Source organism: Natator depressus, chromosome 8, assembly GCF_965152275.1.
Source record: "Natator depressus isolate rNatDep1 chromosome 8, rNatDep2.hap1, whole genome shotgun sequence".
NCBI lineage: Eukaryota > Metazoa > Chordata > Testudines > Cheloniidae > Natator > Natator depressus.
This window is the reverse complement of record NC_134241.1, coordinates 87,546,809-87,568,046: the sequence shown is the minus strand read 5'-3', so window position 1 is coordinate 87,568,046 and position 21,238 is coordinate 87,546,809. Positions and strand designations below refer to the sequence as shown.

At 43.1% G+C, this 21,238-nt stretch overlaps 1 protein-coding gene across 1 annotated transcript in view; it reads left to right on the top strand.

The window, feature by feature from the left end:
- SGIP1 (SH3GL interacting endocytic adaptor 1) overlaps window positions 1-21,238 on the top strand; it is a 168,381-nt gene that overhangs the window by 129,872 nt on the left and 17,271 nt on the right. Inside the window, exon 19 of the mRNA XM_074961575.1 lies at window positions 16,543-16,654. Within this exon, the coding sequence (XP_074817676.1) occupies window positions 16,543-16,654 (112 nt within the window). The remainder of the gene's footprint in view (window positions 1-16,542; window positions 16,655-21,238) is intronic.

Genomic DNA, 21,238 nt, shown 5'->3' with positions numbered 1-21,238 from the left:
TATGGTGCTCAGGGTGGGGGGTGGGAATGTTAGGGGTGCAGGAGTCAGGGCAATGGGTGGGGGGGCTGGGTATGTGTGGAGGGTGCTGGAGTTAGGGCTGCGGTTGTGGGGGGGTGCAGGGGTCGGGAGGAGGCTGGTGTGTGGGGCGTGCAGAGGTCAGGGCAGAGCGCTGGGTGTGTGTGAGGGGGTGGAAGGGTCAGGGCAGGAGGCTGGGGGGTGCTGGAGTCAGGGCTGGGGGTGTGTGGCAGGGTGCAGGGGTCAGGGCAGAGGGCTGGGTGTGTGGGCTGGGGTCATGGGGGTGCTCCCAGCCTGAGCGGCTCACAGTAGGGGGCTGGAGGGGATATGCCCTGATTTCACCCCATGGCCCCGTCCCCACCTCGTCTCTGCCTCCTCCCTGGAGCAGCAAGTGCGCTGCGGCTCCGCTTCTCCCCCTCCCTCGCAAGGGCCGTCAGCTGATCGGCAGCAGGGAGGGAGAGGAGGAGGGGCAGGAACCCAGCAGGCTGGGGGAAGAGGCGGGGGAGGAGGAACTTGCTTGCTCTGCTGCAGCAACCAGCAGGACCAAGCTTCTTCACCCTGCGGGGGTGGGGGGGGGACCAGAGAAAAGTGGGCTGGGGCAGGCAGGATTTTTAATGGCACGCTGCTGCCTGCCGGGGTCCCGGCCTGGGTTCGGCAGCGGGCTGAGCGGGGCCGGCGGCTGGGACCTGGCAGGCAGCAGCATGCCATTAAAAATTGGCTCGCGTGCCATAGGTTGCCGACCCCTGCTTTAGATGGAGAGAATGTTTAGAAGGGGAGAGGGGGAACCTCGTCTGACAGTCTCTTTGATGACCATAAAGATGGTCCTTTCGGGGAAAAGAGAAAAGTTAGTTGAGCTGGGCTGGAGCTGTTGCTGTTGTTAAAGACCAGTCCTGTTTCCTAGAAGGCAAAATAAGACAAAACACCCAAAAGGGAAAAGAAAAGAACAACAAAGATAGAAGCTGTATTTTCTGTCTCTGGTGTTGACTCTCACTTGCCGCCTTGCTTCTGGAAAAACCCAGGCTGTGCACACAGTCTGATCAGCTAGTCTGAGACCTGGCAAGCTTGTGCCGGCGTCGGGCTATTCAAGATATTTCTTTTAGCTGTCTTTCCTGTTCACAGGCTTACAGCAATGTCCCCCCCAACCCCCCCCCCCCAAAAAAACAGTTTTGGCCAGCTAATCCCTACTCTTATTAGAAAGAAGGAAACAAGAGAGAGATAAGAACTAGGGAAGGAAGAGACAGTCTCACATCCAGATGGTGTTTGGGATTGAGCTGGTGAAGGTGGCAGTGCCATCTGGCTCTTGCTCTGGTCTGGTCTGGTCAAGACCTCTCTCAGGATTAGAATGAAGAAGGTCCAGGGTCCCAGCAGATGGTGGGGGTGAAGCTCACTGCTTCCCCTTCTTTCAGTCTACCAGTGTCATGATAGCCTCTGTGCATTCGTATTTTCCCCCCTCCAACTCTCCCTTTTTTTTAAGAACCCCAAAAGGTACTGATGGGCATAATAGTCTATCCCCTTGTTATTTTGTCCACCAATTAGGCCTGATTTCTAACACACCAGTTTTGGTTCATTAATTTCCAGTCCCACACTTTCCTTGTTTACCATGATCTTAACACGGTCCTTGAGTTACATCAGTAGGCCGTTTTGGTTGGATTAATTCAGTCTTTCTGTGTTCCTTTATCGATTGACATGTGATGTTATACTTTATAAACTGGTGCTCATTTTTTACAGCTGAGCTCACAATTAGGTAAATTTGTTGGCCCAATTATCACAACAGATGCTTAGATGAAAGGTGCTGTGTTGTGTAAGTACAAAGTTTTATTATTTCGTATCCAAGGTAGTTAGACCAGCTGTCATTTTTAAATGTTTATTTCTCCCTGAGTGCTACAGAAAGTTTGTAATACAGTTTTGTTATGAAACTGGCATGCTAAATTGCAGATATACACCAGCATTTTTTAAAGCAACATTTACTACTGGCAGCATTTTATGCTAAGATGTGTAGCATCTACCACCACTGCTGTGATAAAATCAAATACCATGGCACGGTAAGTGCTTGTTTTGTGGTGCCTGCCATGCTGCCATCAGTCTAACGTGGTTTCATTCCAGGAAGCAATATATCTAAATAAAGAATTTTTTTATCACTTCCACATATGAAGTATAGCATCAAAACAGGGAAAGAGGATGAATGTTAAAATAGATTGCATTGGTTGGATAGGACAATTGGCAAAACACCAGATTTGGCTTTTGTCTAATATAAAACCTAGTTTAACCTGGCCTAAAAACCCATATGCATCATTTCCTCTGTGTACCCAAGGGATGGTCAGAGATGCATTAAAGTCTAGAGTTACACTCAAGTTCAGGATTTTTTAAAAAGCAATTGGATAACCTAGCAAGTTGTTTCAAGAGATTGGAAATTGATCTACCAAACTGATGGTGCTTAATATGATTTACATCACTAATTTTCGTTTGTAAGTTACCATGTATTCCATGGATTACTGAAAAATGTAGCAAGGTAACATAGGCAGAGTTTTATAATTTGGGCAGTAAGCTGAAGCAAAGCCACAAAAGGCAATAAATAAAAATGCAGTTTTGATACAGACGTGACAAAATCAATGCTTGGATCATCATCTGCACAAAAAAATTATATAAAAATCAACAAAGGTGTTGGATACCTCTATGTTAAAGGAGAAAGAATAGACTAGACTTTTTTTAAAAAGTAGCAGTAATTCATCATTCACAGTGGAGGTTTTTAATTGGGGAAGGTGCACCATGAATTTAAAAACAGGTACTTTCTGTCCTCCTTGAATTTATAGCAATAAAATGAAAAACTACACTGTTATTTAGTACAATAGATGGGTCTTTGATAAAATTAAATGGTTAAATCATATTAAGAGAATTAAAGGAGGGACTGAACTTGAAAAATTCACAGGCTACATTTGCTGCTATATAGATTCAATTTATACTGTTTCTTAATCCATTAATTTTTTAAAATTTGCCTATTTTAATAAATCTCAATGACCCAAATGCTGGTCCAGAATAAGGCAATATCTCATTATGGTATTTCACTTGATATTCTCTGTGCAATGACTATAATCTACCCTATCTAGGTCATTTAATTTAGTATGCATAGGTTCAATTGCTATGCTGCTTCTCAGTGAATTGATAAGGAAAGCCAAGGGACAAAAGAGAAATCTACAGCCAGCAGTTAAGAACAATAAGAAGGAGATTTTAAAATATATTAGGAACAAAAAGAATCCTGACAATGTTATTGGTCCATTACTAGATGGAAATGGTAGAACTATCAATAATAATGCAGAAAGGGAAGAAATGTGCAATAAATGTTTCTGTTCTGTATCTGGGGAAAAAACAGATACCATAGTCTCATCATATGGTGAAGACAGCACTCTTTCCATTCCAGTAGTCTCTCTAGGGGATATTAAACATAAGCTACTAAAAGTGGACATTTTTTAAATCACCAGGTCCAGATAACTTGTATCCAAGAGTTTTAAAAGAGCTGGCTGAGGAGCTGGCTGGACCTTAATGTTGATTTTCCATAAGTCTTGGAGCACTGGTGATGTTCCAAAAGGGCAAACAGGATGACCCAGATAATCAAATATCAGAGGGGTAGCCATGTTAGTCTGTATCCACAAAAACAACAAGGAGTCCGGTGGCACCTTAAAGACTAACAGATTTATTTGGGCATAAGCTTTCATGGGTAAAAGTGGGGTTTTTACCCATGAAAGCTTATGCCCAAATAAATCTGCCAGATAATCAAGTCAGCCTGATATCCGTTCCGGGCAAGATAATGGAGTGTCTGAAACAGGACTCAGTTAATAAGAATTTAAGGGAGGGTAATGTAATGAATGCAAATCAACATGAGTTTATGCATATATTTTTTATGAGACTCCAAGTTTGGTTGATAAAGCTAAAATACTGTATTATTGACATAATATACTGTAAGGCAATTGACTTGGTACCACACAACATTTTGAGTTAAAAATTAGAATGAAATAAAATTAACATGACACACATTAAATAGATTAAAAACTAGCTAACTGTTAGGTCTCAAAATGTAACTGTAAATGGGGAATCATCATCAAGCAGGTGTTTCCACTGGGGGGCCCACAGGGATTGGTTCTTAGCCCTATTTAACATTCTTATCAATGAACTGGAAGAAAACATAAAATCATCACTGATAAAGTTTGCAGATGACACAAAAATTGGTGGAGTGGTAAATAATGAAGAAGACACGTCACTGATTCAGAGCGATCTGTCGTCTGGATAGCTTAAGTAAACTGGGCACAAGCAACCAATATGTGTTTTAATATAGCAAAATGTACACATCTAGGAAAAAATAACACAGGCTATGCTTACAGGATGGGGGATTCTATCCTCAGAAGCAATGACTCTGAAAAAAATTTGGGGGTCATCCTGGATAATCAGCTGAACATAAGCTCCCAAAGTGATGTTATGTCCAAAAGACCTAATGTGATCCTGGGATGTATAAACAGGGGCATCTCAAGTAGGAGCAGAGAAATTATTTTACCTCTGCATTGGCACTCATGCAATTGCTGTTGAAATATTGTGTCCAGCTCTGGTGCCCACAATTCAAACAGGATTTTGATAAATTGGAGAGGGTTCAGAGCCACGGGAATGATTACAAGATGAGAAAGAAGCTTTACAGTGAATGACTCAAGGAGCTCAATCTGTTTATTTTAACAAAGAAAAGGCTAAGGAGTGACTTGATAGCAGTCTATAAGTGTCTACATGGGTGATGGGCTCTTCAACCTACCAGAGAAAAATATAACACTATCCAATGTTTGGAAGTTGAATCAAGCCAAATTCAGACTGGAAATAAGTCATAATTTTTAACAGTGAGAGTAATTAGCCATTGGAACAATTTACCAAGTGTCATGGAGTATTCTCCATCACCAACAATTTTTCAAATCAATATTGGATGATTTTCTAAAAGATATATTCTAAGAATTATTTTGGGGAAGTTCTAGGGCCTCTGTTGTACTAGACTAGATCACAGTGGTCCCTTCTTGCCTTGGAATCTATGACAAGAAATTAAATGTAATGCTATGAAGTCCTCCTAAAAATGGAGATTTTTCATCTTCATTGTCAGATCATCCTGCCAAAATGAAAAGTTTATAAAATGTGGACCTTGAAGCAACAATTAAAATCTCTGTAAGGGACGCCACAGTACATATATTAGCTCGGCCTTCCCGTTAGCCCCCAGTACATGAGTGCATGACTGATGTTAGTGCTTAAAAAATAAGTTAGAGCATCATTAAATTTGAACCTTCTTACATAAAAGCTGTTAGGTATCTCAAGTCCTTAACAGAAAAATCTTATAGATTTGTATACAAACTAGTAACTTTTAAAATAATCCAAAATAAGAACCTTGAATCCTAAACCCATTCTGTGAATCTAAAATCTGATGGAACTTATTTTCTTGTTCCTGTTCAGATGCACTTGAATTCAAAAAAAGGGGACTGTTGTTCTGAAGAGTATTGATCAGATAATTGTGGAAATATGAGAGGAGCTGATTTTTATGTGACTTTCACTCTTCAAGATGAGTAAAGTCTCATAAACTCATAAAACTGTGTGGAAATCTCGTGAGGTTGGCTGAAATCTTGGGAAAACACCTCATGAGATTTTGGCACCATCAAACCTGAGTCCTCATTCTGATTTGGTTTCAGACCCAGGACCCTAGCCTAATTTAGATCCAGTCAATGGGATTTGACCTCTTAAGTGCCTAACCATTTTTGAAAATGAGATTTAGGCTCCTAAATCAGTTAGGTGTTGCAACACTGAGTACAGCAATGCCTACATATTTTTAAAATCTGGGCTTCCCTGCTCAGTGCACCCTGATTTTTAAACCAAATGTTTGGGAACACTGTTGAGGGTCCAATCCAGCAAATAGTAACAGGAACAAGCAGTACTCCTTTAAAGGGACAATTCATATGCATAAGGGATTGCAGGATTGAGCCCCTAAAGGAGGAAAATGTTTCCAACTATTTTGTGACAAGTGACTTGTGACAAGACCCAATTTGAGGATTCTCTGTGCCTCCATCTACAGTAGATGAGGTCCCTGAGTGCAGGGACAGAGAACTTGGCAGCTAAAAGGCTTTGTTTCACCTTTAAGGAAAATGCATCTTCTCTGGAGAATAAAGTTTAGAAAAAGAAAAGACATACACTGTCTACCTATTCGGGTAATTATGTATGTCTCCTCACTTTAGTCTCTTATAGATGTATACAGAATGCAATATATAACCTGGAATGATTAAACAACTGAGGTGTGCCAACAGTTGGTTGATAGAGAAGATTATCAGTGAAGGAGGACCAAAGTATCCCTCCTGTCCATAAAAGAAACACATACATGCTTTCTGCAACCTGGATTTACCTATGGCATGGTGTGACTCACTTAGATTCCTTTAGATAAACAAAGCGACTTTTGGTTCTTCTAACCACACTAGGAAGAACATCCTCTATGATGTGATAGACCCCGGCCAGTTGGGTGTAGCAGAAGGGAGTTATACTGGCCACTGGATTAAGTTTTCTGTTCCCTGACTGACCAGAGCAGGGGCTGCTCCAGACTAATGAGAACACCTGACTCCAATTAACCTGCAAAGAGTTAGGTGAGGCCATTAAGCTAATATGACCACCTGACTCTAATTAAGGCCCCTCTGATCATATAAAAGGGCTCACTCCAGTCAGGCAGAGAGGAGTCAGGGAGCCAGAGGAGAGGAAGTATGGCTGAAGGGCTGGTTAATGAAGACACCCTCAAGTCATTAGTAAGGGAGCCCTAAGGTAAGGGTGAAGAAGGAAGAAACAGAAGAGCTGTGGGGAAGTGGCCCAGGGAAATGTAGCAACTCTGGCAGTAAAAGGTTGGCTGCCAACAGCTGCTACCATTAGGGTCCCTGGGCCGGAACCCCGAGTAGAGGGCAGGCCTGGGTTCCCCGCAACCCACCACTACAGAAACATCTCCTGGGACGGGAAAACAGGCCCCTGTCAGGACAAAAGGCTAAACTGTTTTGGCATGAGGTCGTAGGAGCAACAGAGACTGTGGGAATTCTCTCACCAACCTCCATTGCTGGCTTATGATGAAAAGGGCTCAGTAGACTGTATCCCTGGCCCTAGAGAGAGAAGGGCTACGTGGAGGGTCACAGTGAGCCTCTGAAGCTAGCATAAACCACCTGGAAGCACAGGACCCGTGGGGACAAGGTCAGAGCTCTGCCACAACAAGTACATTGTTCCCCAACTATCCTGACTATTGTCCAGTCTGCTCAAGTAAATGTCAGAGACTCCTATAGCAGAGTTTATGTGGAAAGCAGTTCTCGTTAATTATAGTATGTGATTATATAATCTCCTCCTGCACTGCAATTTACTAATGCCTCTAGGACAGAGGTGGGCAAACTATGGCCCGCGGGACACATCCAGCCGGCAGGACCATCCTGCCTGGCCCCTGAGCTCCCTGCTGGGGAGGCTCACCCCTGGCCCCTCCCCCACAGTGATGCACTCCTGCTGCTCTGAGCAGCATGGTAAGGGGGTGAGGGTTCTAGGGGGCAGTCAGGGAGCAGAGGGCGGTTGGATGGGGCGGAGGTTCTGGGGAGGCAGTCAAGGGATGGGGAACAGGGAGGGTTGGGAGTGGGAGTCCCAGGGGGCCTGTCAGGAGGTGGGGGTGTGGATAGGGGTCGGGGCAATCAGGGAACAGGGAGCGGGGGCGTTGGAGAGGAGGTGGGAGTCCCGGGAGGGTCTGTCAGGGGGCACGGGTGTGGATAGGAGTTGGGGGGCAGTCAGGGAGCAGGGGGGGTTGGATAATGGGGTGGGATCCTGGGGGTCAGTTAGGGGTGGGGGGGTCCCGGGAGAGGGCGGTCAGGGGACAAGGAGCAAAGGGTGGTTGGATAGAGGGTGGGAGTCCTGTGGGGGGGCTGTTGGGGTGGGGGTGTGGACAGGGGTCAGGACAGACAGGGAGCGGGGGGGGTTGGATAGGCGGTGGGGTCCCAGGGGGCAGTTAGGGTCAGGGGACAAGGAGTGGGGGGGGTTGGATGGGTTGGGGGTTCTGAGGGGGGCTGTTAGGGGGTGGGAAGTGGGTGGGGGCAGATAGGGGTCAGGGGCCAGGCTGTTTGGGAAGGCACAGCCTTCCCTACCTGGACCTCTGTACAGTTTTGCAACCCCGATGTGGCCCTCGGGCCAAAAAGTTTGCCCACCCCTGCTCTAGGATCTGTTGCCTGAGCAGAATCTACATGCTACTTAACCCATTATCTAACAAATCAACACACACTAGTTTCCACTGTATATATGTAAACCCTCAGCGCCAAAGTCTTAAAAATGTGCAAAACCTTACCCCTATTTAATTTTTGGTGTGGTTGATCACTGAAGGTTTGGTGGCTTGGTTATACCCTTCTTGGCATACACATTAATTGAATTACTAAAATAGATGGTCAGATAAATTACTCAAAAAATCCTTATGCCATTAATTACCAGTATGTTGCTTCCCAAGTGCAGATTGTTTTTCTTCAAGGGATAACAATTGCATATCTTCTGCTTCTTGGTGGCTAGAGAGCCTTAGTCCCTCTTTTCCTGTCAAGATATTTTTGATGTTTCTGATTCTGAACAGTATCTGCTATTTTGAGCTCCCATATACACAACTGAATGCCGGCATCTTACTTAACCTCCAAAGAATTAGACTTTAGAGCTAGCTTCTCTAAAAAAAGAAAAAAGAATTGTGTCCCTACCAACAGAATGCTTTCTTTATTATCAAGTGTCCGAATCTTTGGAACAATCTAATATTTACCCCAGGCTTGAGAAGATGCCTGATAATATATTTCAACGGTGTATCATATTTGTATAAATATAGTGGGGACGTTTGCACGCACCTGGCTATTATTCTTCTATGAGGTTTTACAAACCCAGACTTAGTGCTGTTGTCACTGCTCCAATTTTGAGGGACCTGGGCTAAATTTTCTGATTTCAAACAGAGTAAGAGTTCCTCTATTAGTACTCTTGATTGATCCTGGGTCCTGTGTCAACTTGAACAACAAGTGAATTGTTCCCTGCTGGGTGTTTGCATGAACATAAAGGATAACAAAATAACAGCATCCACACTCTACAACCCTCTGGTGGCCACTACTGCCTAAAATTAAAATGTTTTTGTTGATTCACTGTTGGGTCTCTGCACCTTTGTTATCCAAAGCTCTCTCTAAAAAGGGAACAATAAAAGCAGTAGAGTGGGTGGCGGTAGAGAGTGCTATATCAGTGTGCAGGCTGCTAATAGAATAAAGATAAGGATGAAAGCATGTTGGATATTGTCAGTAAAGATAACAATAATGTTTTGACCAGAAGGTCATCTTGCAGAATAACTTGCAGGTGGACTGGAGTGCGCATAAGGGTTGGTAATAGGAAGAGATGGCCCTTGTCATAAATATAAAGGGAAGGGTAAACACCTTTAAATCCCTCCTGGCCAGAGGAAAAACCCTTTCACTGCAAAGGGTTAAGAAGCTAAGACAACCTCGCTGGCACCTGACCAAAATGACCAATGAAGAGACAAGATACTTTCAAAGCTGGAGTGGGGGGAAACAAAGGGTTCTCTCTGTGTGTGTTGCTTTTGCCAGGACCAGAGCAGGTATGCAGGTCAGAACTCCTGTAAAAAGTCAGTAAGCAATCGCATTAGTTTCTGTTTTGTTTAAATGGCTGATAAAATAAGTTGTGCTGAATGGAATGTATATTCCTGTTTTTGTATCTTTTTGTAACTTAAGGTTTTGCCTAGAGGGATTCTCTATGTTTTGAATCTGATTACCCTGAAAGGTATTTACCATCCTGATTTTACAGAGGTGATTCTTTTACTTTTTCTTTAATTAAAATTCTTCTTTTAAGAACCTGATTGCTTTTTCATTGTTCTTAAGACCCAAGGATCTGTGGGTCTGTGTTCATTTGGGTCTGTGTTCACCTATGCAAATTGGTGAGGATTTTTTATCAAGCCTTCCCCAGGAAAGGGGGTGTAGGGCTTGGGGGGATTTTGGGGGGAAAGACGTTTCCAAGTGGGCTCTTTCCCTGTTATTTCTTAGACACTTGGTGGTGGCAGCAATAAGGTCCAGGGACAAAAGGTAAAATAGTTTGTACCTTGGGGAAGTTTTAACCTAAGCTGGTAAAAATAAGCTTAGGGGTTTTTTCATGCAGGTCCCCACATCTGTACCCTAGAGTTCAGAGTGGGGAAGGAACCTTGACAGCCCTACGCTAGACATGTCACAAATTTTGTCGGACATTGACCGTGTCATGAGGAAAATAACTGCAGCAGGCAAGTGATCAATTTTATGGACAAATGATAAAGCACAACTGGACTTGCCTGGGGGAAATTGTATTGCGGATACTCCTACTGAACTGGTTTTGAGAATTGGTAGAGAATGCACCAAGTTCACCAACACACATCAGTCAGAGACTAGTGTTACATCATTTTTATATTTAGGGACTGCTGACGATCCAAACATAGAAATATGTAGCTGTTACTCTCAAATTCACAAAGCATCATTTGTACTTGAAGTCAAAGATAATCTGGTTATTATCAGACTTTATCATTTTATACATGTCCAAAGCTATTCTAAAGATATCAAAATTTCAGTTCCAGGAAGTTTAGTTCTTCAGCTGTAGTATCAACGCAAAAATCTTTTTCCTAGTCTCATTTCTTCCTCCAGCAGAACTTTGACTGTTTACATTACGGGACATGTTTACATAAAAGCTGTGCTTTGGAAGTTGGAATAAATAATAAGGGATTTAAAATTAGAGATGCAGAGATGTTAAATAATTTGAAATCTAAGATTTTGGAAATAGGAAATTAAGTGCTATCCTTGTTCTGTATTTATCAGAATATATGGATGTGGCTTCCTTCTGCCAAATGTAAGCGTAACTCTTCTTCATATTGCAGCCCTTCAGTGTCCCATCAGTTATTCTACCTGTTTCATCCCTATTCTAATTGTTTCACATGAGCACAAAATAACTCTCTGTGCTGCCTTTGTGAATGTCATACCAGATACCTGCCTAGGATGATGTGGATTGATGCAATGCCCAGTTCTCTCTCTTCCTAGGTATCTGGGTATTTTAGATTATTTTTTTATTGTTTGTTCTTCGTTTCAAATCCTGTACTGTCTATGAAAAGAAAATGCTATTAGTAGACATTCCTTCCTTCAGGTACAAGGGATCTTATGATGTGTCAGCCCATCTGCTTTCCAGAGCTAGCTACTGTCTGTGATAAGGATGAGGTCTCATACATTCACCTGTGACCTTCTGTTCCAAAAGTGTTGCTCAGTGCAGAGATGCCAAGTTGGAGATGTGTGCATGATAGTGTAGGGAAGCTGGAGATGCCTCCCACAAGATTACTTTAGCAGAAATAAAATATCTGCCTTTAAAATGAATTCTTCAGTCACAGGCTCAAAATAGTGTTTGGGTCTGCAGAATGCTGAAAACTAGGGAATGTTTCCTCATGATCAAGAAAGGTTTAAGCTTTAAGGATCTAGCTCAGGGGTGGGCAAACTTTTTGGCCCGAGGGCCACATCGGGGTTGCAAAACTGTACAGAGGGCTGGGTAGGGAAGGCTGTGCCTCCCCAAACAGCCTGGCCTCCGACCCCTATCCCCCCCCCACACTTCCCGCCCCCTGACTGCCCCCTCAGAACCCCCAACCCATCCAACCCCCCTGCTCCTTGTCCCCTGACCGCCCCCTCCCGGGACCCCTGCCCCTAACTGCCCCCTGGGGCCCCATCCCCTTATCCAACCCCCCCGATCCCTGTCCCCTGACTGTCCCCCCTGACTCCTATCCACACCCCCGCCCCCTGACAGGCTCCTTGGGACTCCCACCTCCTATCCAACCCCCCCCGTTCCCTGTCATCTTATTGCCCCCACCCCTATCCACACCCCCACCTCCTGACAGGCCCCCCGGGACTCCCACTCCCAACCCTCCCTGTTCCCCATCCCCTGTCTGCCCCCCCGAACCTCCGCCCCATCCAACCACCCTCTGCTCCCTGACTGCCCCCCGCCCCCTTACCATGCTGCTCAGAGCAGCAGGAGTGCGTCGCTGCAGGGGAGGGGCCAGGGGCAAGCTGTGGGGGAGGGGGCGGGAACTCAGGGGCCGGGCAGGACGGTCCCATGGGCCGGATGTTGCTCGTGGGCTGTAGTTTGCCCACCTCTGATGTACCTGCTGTTGTTCAGACTCTTTTTCTCTAGATCTAGCTGCAAGGATTTCATCAGGTCTATTACCTGCTGGGCTGGTATTAGGGATGTCTGGAGAGGTACAACACATCTGTTGACTTCAATAGCGCATCAGTAGAATATGAAGGTGCAGAAGTGAAATTTGTGAGAGTGCAAGAGGGCTTGTTTAATCTGCACAGCAATCATTTTCTGCATCAGTTGTTCATCTCTTAGATAGCATGTTGTCACACAATCATGCACTCTTCACTCTGCATTGGAAAAAGCCACTCTGTAGTTCAGTATGATGTGCTTAGGAAATCAAATCTTTTGTTGAATACTTGTGAATATTTTCTTTTAGGGATGAATTAGCTTGTCCAGAAGGGGAAAAGCTGGGGATTTTTACTTAGACCTAATTGTGGACTCAGGTTTACATGGTGGATCTCTGAAGTTTGGGTAAATTCATTTAAGGAGCTTCTAGCACCTTTGCATTAAACTGTGAATGCACTTGTTTTCTGCCCTCATCCTAAAAGAATCGTGTTCATATGTGTGTTTGTGTCCTTCTGCATGGCGCATGTGAATGTATGTGTGGTTAGCAAAAAGTGGGCCAATTATCCAAATGTCTGTTCTGCTTGTCCTATAGACTGAAACAAGTTGATCTGGTGCAAATTTATTGAACATCTTTTATTTCAGACCTTTTGCTGAAATAACCCACTTTCTTGAGCCTCTTCAAAAGTTCAGTCGAAGAGGAGATGCCTGGCTACCTTAATTTTTACACACTTTTAAGATACATTAGAAATTAAAAGGGAAAATCCCAGCAATCAAAATAAGCAACCATCATTTGTGCATGTTACTCAGCTACCTGGTGATGTGCCTTAGGTACAGGGTATGAGAAAGAGGGGAATGTTTAAAATGTCTTAATATTTTCTTATTGAAGATATATTGTCTAAACTTAGATATTTGATGTTTCATCCAAAATTTACTTAATTATTCCTTTAATGCTAATCTGTTACTGTACTATTTTGATCCAGGTTGTACTGTCAGATTTGCATAAAGATCCAGATTTGTGGGGCGGGGTGTAAAATAAATATATAATCAAACCCATATTAAAAAAAATGGAGTTGATCATAAATGTTTGAGAGAAATGTGGTCATGATGAAAACCCCTGCTCACATCCAGATCCAAGGACAATTAAAAGACAAAATGAAGGTATAAATGTGATTGCTTATATAGAGGTTCTCGACTAGATATGACAATGAATGATATTTTAGAAGCAGTTGATAGATCCTTGAAAACTTTTCACATACCTTCTCTTCAAGAAGGACAGACTCAGACTCTAAAATTATTCCTACAAGGAGAAAAAGAGCTCCACATGAGACTAGCGTATAATCCATTCTCCCAAATTCCATATCCTCACTCAGTCCATTGAATAGACGAGGGCATTGAGCCTTACAAAGACTCCACAGTCTCCAGTTTTGAAGGAGCTTTGTTCTCCCACTTTTTTTGTTTGGTTGGTTTTTAGTCACAACATTCTGATCTTTCTCAACAATGAATATGCCTTTCAGTTCAAAGTCTGGAATAAATCTGTGGAGGTGTAACCATTTTTAAGATTCAGAAAAGCCAGGGTAGTGAGTAATAAATATATCAGTTGATCCCTTGCTGTACACATGCTGTGGCCAGACCCACTGTACAAGCAAAGGGGCTTCACCCTTTTTTGTGTTCTCACTGATAGGTAGATATCTGGGCCCTTTTCATGGCGAAGAGATCTAAAAGCTACAGCTATCTGATCTGCATTTCCCTTACTACTGTTGCTTCTGCATGGGTTTGATCCTTTCTCTCTTCAAGAACTCTAAGTCAAAATGCAGCAGGAAGGATAGCTGTCAACATAGATGATATAGACATTTCAGTGGCAGTACCATATTCAGTCCTGTACCATATTAGGATGCTTAAATCTAGTGCTGCCCCCATTTGTCACTTTATCCCTATACCTCAGCATCTTTGCTCAGTAAGTTATGGGTGGATTGAAAACATCCAGAGATTTGCTGCTGCATTTACACTTGCAGCAGGTGAATGAGTGACCTAAACCATTCATCTTTATTGCATCAAGGCCTTGGAAGCACGAATAAACTGAACTGCATTTGCAAAATTTGTTAATACCAGCAGTGCACAAACTTTGTACTGCAAAATAAAAGCCCCAAGGTTTGGTAGGCATAGTTTGACATCTATATTTTAAAATCCCATCTCTAAAACACAGCCTTTCCTTTGAAATAATCCATATTGTTTTTTGTTTCTGGGAGAGATTTAGCCAGACCAGGAAGGGCAGGATAGAGAACTTAACAGGCTGGTTTTAGTTACAAAAATACAAAGCCTGCTTTTAAGAGATGTGCTGAGCACCTCCAATTCTAATTAAACTAATGGGAGCTGTGACTGCTCAGTACCTTTGAAAATCAAGCCAATGCTACGTTCCCCATCCCCATGCTCATCCTTAACCTATTGATTTGCATAGTCTACCACAATACGGATTGAAGGTTTGAACATGCATTCAGATTCCCAGAGAATGAATGAAAGGTATAAGTCATTCATTATTATTGTCTCAAAGCTTTAGTATGTCATGCCATTGGTAAATGATTAGTAATTAATCATTCTAATCTATTAGAATTTCCATTAAAAGAGAAACTAGATCTTTGCCAAAACAATATTTGATGCCAAAGGCACTTGTTATTGGGAATACTCCTTTCTATTGTTGTTTTCAGTAAACAAGGCACCTCCTTTAGCTGTCAGTGTGGAAAGTAGTGTGTAAATTTCCCACATGCCCATATTTGATTTATATGCAAATTGTGAATTCATCTACTCTTTCCCCCTAATGTGACTTTATTCAGTTTTTACCCCTTTGGTGCTAATTTAGGATTTCTTACATAGAAGCAAGCTCATTGCCAGCAAAGGAAAGATCAATGGCTGCAAACACCCAGGGGTTAGTTATTTTAGTGTTCATGTTGAGTATGCATGGTGGCAGCTGCATAGAATCTCTCCATTACAGAACATGCAGTGCATGATTGAAGCAAATATCTTGGTACTTTAATCCCTGCAACCCTCCCATTTCTTCTAATTATATGACTCTCCTGAATTAATTGCTGTGGGTTTGCATCCCTGAGTTTCACTCTGAATTTAATTTAAACCCAAAACTCAACCTGAACTGCCAAGTTTTCTCTGATTCCAGATTGAATTCAGAATTTCTCGTGGGTTCGTTCTGAAACTATAATTTACACTAGTCTTGCTTGTAAATGGGCTTACCCATGCTGAAAGGTTCATAAATCACCCAAGCCAAATTGTATCTTCCTACAGATGTGCCTATGTGGGGGAGGCGCTGGAAATTCCCTGAGGTGAATGTCAAAGGCCCCAATTCAGCAAAGCACTAAAGCATATCCCTATTCAATGTCTTCAGCAGGACTTAAATATGTGCTTAAGGTTTTGCTGAATCAGGGCCAGAGTTTCTTTGAAATATTCCCAGTATTCCCACAGATCTCCAAGATCCAAAAGGAAAAGAATCCCCATTGTCATGGAAGCTTTGACCCCTGCATTGTTGCTCTAGGTTACCCCTCCTCTGTTGGCCATGTTCCTATGAGAGCCTGGCTGCAGCTGGGCCAGCAAACAGTGCCTGTACAAACCTCCATCTCAGAAAGGCATGCAGGTATTTAGTCTATGTGAACGCTGCTTGGAGCAACATTTAACTTAGACACAGATATCTGCTACCTATAGAGGAGAGAATGTGGCAGACAGCAACAGCTCGGTTTGGGTGAAGGGAAGAGGGAAGGAAACTGCAGAGCCAGTGCTGCCTTGGAATAGATGCAGAGGTTTGTGCTTCCCATCGGGCACAAAAGCGAAAAGAAGGCCTTGGGCCTCATCCCTTCCAAAAAAGCCCGGTGCCAACTGATTTACTGCAAATTGTGGGGCGATGGAGTGTTTTGGTTAAAACATCACCCAGCTCTCTTTTGTAGAACACAGACGTGTACTGCACAAACTGTCATGCAAAGACTGCCTTATTCATAAAGCATCAACGTTCCTTCGGATGTGTGCCGCTGCCTGTGGTTTTCTGCTTTCCCGTGCTGTTCATAGTAAAGAACTTAAATTATTGTGGTTATACAGAGAGTAAATGACCATCTGTAAACGCATTCAGTCCCATTCTGAACACCCAGGGGACTTTTACTGCTCACAAATAAAAGCAAAATGCCAGACTTGACTTTTTATTTTCAGTAAATGATTCTTTATTCCCCCACCTCTGGTACAACTGGCTTTGAGTAATTGTAATGTTTTATATGCACATAACAAGGGAAAGTTTTTCCTCTGTTGCAGGCTCTTCTAGGGGACCCAGTCCTTTGACGATGGGGGCCCAGGACACCCTCCCTGTAGCAGCAGCATTCACAGAAACTGTTAATGCATATTTCAAAGGAGCAGATCCTAACAAGTAGGTACCCCCACCCAGTGGAATAGTCAACTTCAGGTACAAATCTTTTCAATGTAATGTTTGGGTCATTAGTCGTTATTTCCAGAGGTCTCCCAGGGCATGAGTCAACCGAAACATCTAGCAGGGCTCAAACGCCTCTGGATGTGTGTAAGTCCTGTCAATGTTAAAGGAAATTATAGGTGTGAATCAAAGGAAAATACCTCCTTTATTGAGTGTTGTCCGTAAAACGTATCCGTTTTTGTGAACGCATCTTATTGTTCAAACCCACTAGTTAGCGTGTTTTTTTTTTTAAAGGTGGGTGAAGAGATTAAAAAACTCAGTGCAAACCATGCATAGCAGAGTGGAGTGGTGTCATGGTCTGAGCACAGCACTAAGAGCCAGGGACTCCTGAAGAGTGCCAGCACTGTCTCAATAACATGGTTGACTCTGACACTGACTCGCTTTGGGGCCTTGGGAAAATCACTCAACCTCTCTTTCACTCATTTTCCACACCTGTAAAGTGAGGAATATGTTTGCCTGCCTGCCTACTTTACAGGGGTGTTCTGACAATTCAGTCTGGATAGCATTTTAAAGGTCATGTTTTATGTAAGAATCTTGAGTGTGCGCTGCAGGTGCTCATCACCTGTCGAAATCAGATTGTAAAGTTCTACAGGTAGATAGGTGCTAGGTAGAGCTGTACTCAAATAGCCACGTTCAAAAAAGGATTTGGGTCTGGATGTGTCTGAATCTTCCCCAAAATCAAAGGGCATTCAGCTCTGGGGTTATATTTTGTGCCCATCTCTAGCTGAAAGTATTCCCATAAAACAGAAACACCCAGTTCTTGAATGATGATTTTTATTAGCTAGACAGGAGTTGCCAAAGTTAAAAGGTCTTGGGTAAAATCCTATTTTAGCAAAACTATTGATTTCAATGGGGCCAGGATGTCACCCCTAGTATCTGTGTCTAGAATAAATTTCCCACTGATAATGGAGATTTTATACAGCCTGTCTATCCTGTAGACCGAAATAGACCATCTTGTACTGTTGCTCACACTGTGAGATGTGTCTGCTATTGCTTTCATTTCCCCAAAGGTAGTGCATAACTTTTCTTAAGTTTAATGGGAAATCTTCTACTATTCCTGAAAACCTGAGGAGGTATCTCTCTTCTTTATTGTGGGCAGTGAATTCAAAATCAATTTCAGTTTCTCCTGTGCCTAACTCTTTACTGATGTTTCTTATCGCAGTGGTTCTCAATGAGGGGTCCGGGGCCCCCTAGGGGGCCGCGAGCAGGTTCCAGGCGGTCCACCAAGCAGGACCAGTTTTAGACTCACTGGGGCCCAGGGCAGAAAGCCTAAGCCCTGCCGCACAGGGCTGAAGCCCAGGGCCGAAGCAGAAGCCTGAGAAACTTAGCTTCATGGGGGCCCCTGTGGCGTGGGACCCCAGGCAATTGCCTTGGTTGCTACCCGTTAACGCTGGCCCTGGCTTTTATATGCAGGAAACAGTTGTTGTGGCACAGGTGGGCCATGGAGTTTTATAGCATGTTGGCAGGGGGGGCCTCAGAAAGAGAAAGGTTGAGAACCCCTGTCTTATCGGGTTCTCATTTGGCCCTTTGTCTGTTTCCACCAGACAGGTAAGAGGTGGGAGCTCCTGGTATATAATGCTTTTTAAAGGGAAAAGCTCTTGAAGGACATCAAGTGTGATTCTTTAGGAGAAGAGAGGGTCAGGCTAAATGGTTGCTCTTAGCTTCTGTGATTCAAGTCTGGTTTTTCAGCACAAATGAACGCTGGTGGGGCGGAGAACAAAAACGAACACTACAGGAAAGAGAAAAGAACAGCAAAAGATAGGAAAACTTAGCTTCTGTCTCTGAAGCTCACAGTTTAATTTCTGGGAAACTGTAGGCGCAACTCATGGCACACAACCTTATTAGCCACTCTGTGTCCAGCCAAGCTTCTGCTGCAATCAGACTGGTAAGACATTGTGTATAGCCAGTCTCCCTCATCACAGCAAAGCGTCGCATGGTTAGACAGAAGGATAAAAAAGACGGGGAATAAGGATGAGCTAGAAATGTATATGGTCATAGAGACAGTGATGTAATCTGGTTCCCTCATCTCATGTGATACTGCCCGAACATCTTTCCGAATCAGGGAAATGACTTACCAGTTATGGTACTCCAGGTCCTGTCATACTGGTCAGTGTGGTAGTACTAATGTTCCAGCACTTTACCATTCTCAGAGTTCACTGCCATGCTCGTGTGTATGTTGCCAAATGTTCCTCAAAAAATAAACGTGCGAAAGGGGCAGAATTGCTACCCTACCACATCAAAACTACCCAATCAAAACAGGCTTCTGATGGTCCCTGAATGGATGTTTCCTCTCATTTTAAGAAGGTTCTGGTCTGTTATGACTATTTTGTAGCCTCACCAGAAGCCTTGAAAACCCCTGATCAACAATTCTTTTGGCTCTAACAAGCTTAGTTTAACACTTCTCTGTCTGTTTTGTGATAGTTTAACAACAATTCTAAATAATATGTTTGCAAGTAAATATTACCTTTCTTCCACCTTTCACCCTCGTTGAGCAATTTAAAAATTCAACCTGGAATAGGGTTTAACGCAACAGGTATAACTGAGTAGTTTTAAATTCATTATTTAATTGTTTTATCAATATCATTTATGTGGGCTAGTTTTAATGTATTTATATACTATGCTCATTAAATATGCAACACTGGTTATAAAAGATCTTACAAATATGAGGGAAATACTTTTCTCTTCTCTTAAGGGCTATTCATAGGTTAGAGATGCACAGATAGTTAATAGGTTTGATTTGCTGATGGTATATATAATTACTAGTATAAATAATTACTAGTTTTCTCATGTCCACAAGTAACTAGAGAAAAGTTCTGCTTCTGTGTGTCAGGCTTATCTGTTTTATGGCCTGAAAAATTATTTTTAATTGACATCTATTTCTGTTCATCAAGGAATTAATTTTAAATGTAGTTACAGAGAGGGACCAGAAACTGAGTCTGTAGAGTTTATTGTGGGAATAATATACCTATAATCTGCAATTCTTCTCTCCCACCCTACTTTCTGGATATTGCATTCTGAAAATCTGACCTGATGCTAGCTATAGTGTGGCTATACTAACCTATTATCCCTCCTACACAAGTACGCTGGGCCAAATTCTGTTCTCCTTTCCACTGGCATAAATCCAGCATAACAACTGAACTTTCCATGAAAGTGATTTCTTGTTCTTCAAAGCCCTGCAGGCATTCAGAAACCAAGATTTACTTTGTCTATACTTCCTGCAACCACAGAGAACTACAAAGAAATGCAAAAAGAAAAGGAGTACTTGTGGCACCTTAGAGACTAACCAATTTATTTGAGCATAAGCTTTCGTGAGCTACAGCTCACTTCATCAGATGCTGTAGCTCACGAAAGCTTATGCTCTAATAAATTGGTTAGTCTCTAAGGTGCCACAAGTACTCCTTTTCTTTTTGCGAATACAGACTAACACTGCTGTTGCTCTGAAACCTACAAAGAAATGGATGGACTCAAGGCCTGTCTTTATACTTGGTGATTATGGTTGATTTGCTCAGGATAGTGGGTGGGTGTCTGAGAGAAAGGTGATGTATTTAGGTTTTTTTTTTTTTAGCTTTGGTCTGTATTTTCTGATTTTTTGTGTTTGTTTGAACCTTATTTGCCCTTATCAGTTTTAAGTGCTTGCAGTGAAGTTTTTGTATGTTTGAGATTTATGAATTAAGCTGAGTATTATTCTGAAGTGCTTTGCAAAGGAAGGTATCACATATCATCATTCCCATTTTACAAATGGGGAAGCAGAGGCACAAAGAGGTGAAGTGACTTGCCCAGGTTTCCTGATTTCCAGCCCTGTGGACTTGTTACCTCCCTCAGCATGTAGTTGATAGACACAAACTAATGCCACTAGAAGACCATTTCACTCATCAGTCCTTCCTTTGATACAGCAGACACGGTACTGTACTGAAAGACATCTCCTTGCCAGAATATCCTCAGTGAGTGGCAAACAACATCTAAAGAGACGGGGATTGCCGTATTCATGTTAGTGATCAATGCCCTCAACAATTTTCCTGCAAACATTAAATATATATGTATGTATGTATCTCCTTCAGTGAGAGTAGATTCTCAGCCCTGAGTTTAGAGTCAGGGCAGCTGAGAATGAGTGGCAAGATTCTGGGCCAAATGGGGGTTGAAACAGCCTGTGGCATAACTCTACACTACCCGCCAGATCGGCAGGCCGCGATCGATCCAGCAGGAGTCGATTTATCGCGTCTAGTCTAGACACGATAAATCAACCCCCGAGCACTCTCCCGTCGACTCCTGTACTCCAGCGCCGCAAGAGGTGCAGGCAGAGTCGACAGGGGAGCAGCAGCAGTCAACTCACCGTAGTGAAGACACCACGGTGAGTAGGTCTAAGTACTTCGACTTCAGCTACATTATTCACGTAGCTGAAGTTGCGTAACTTAGATCGATCCCCTCCCCCAGTGTAGACCAGGCCTTAGAACAGCCTGACGGTGCCACATAGACCATTGCATTAGGGGGGTGCAATGGTCCTATTTCATTAGGAGAGTGGTGAAG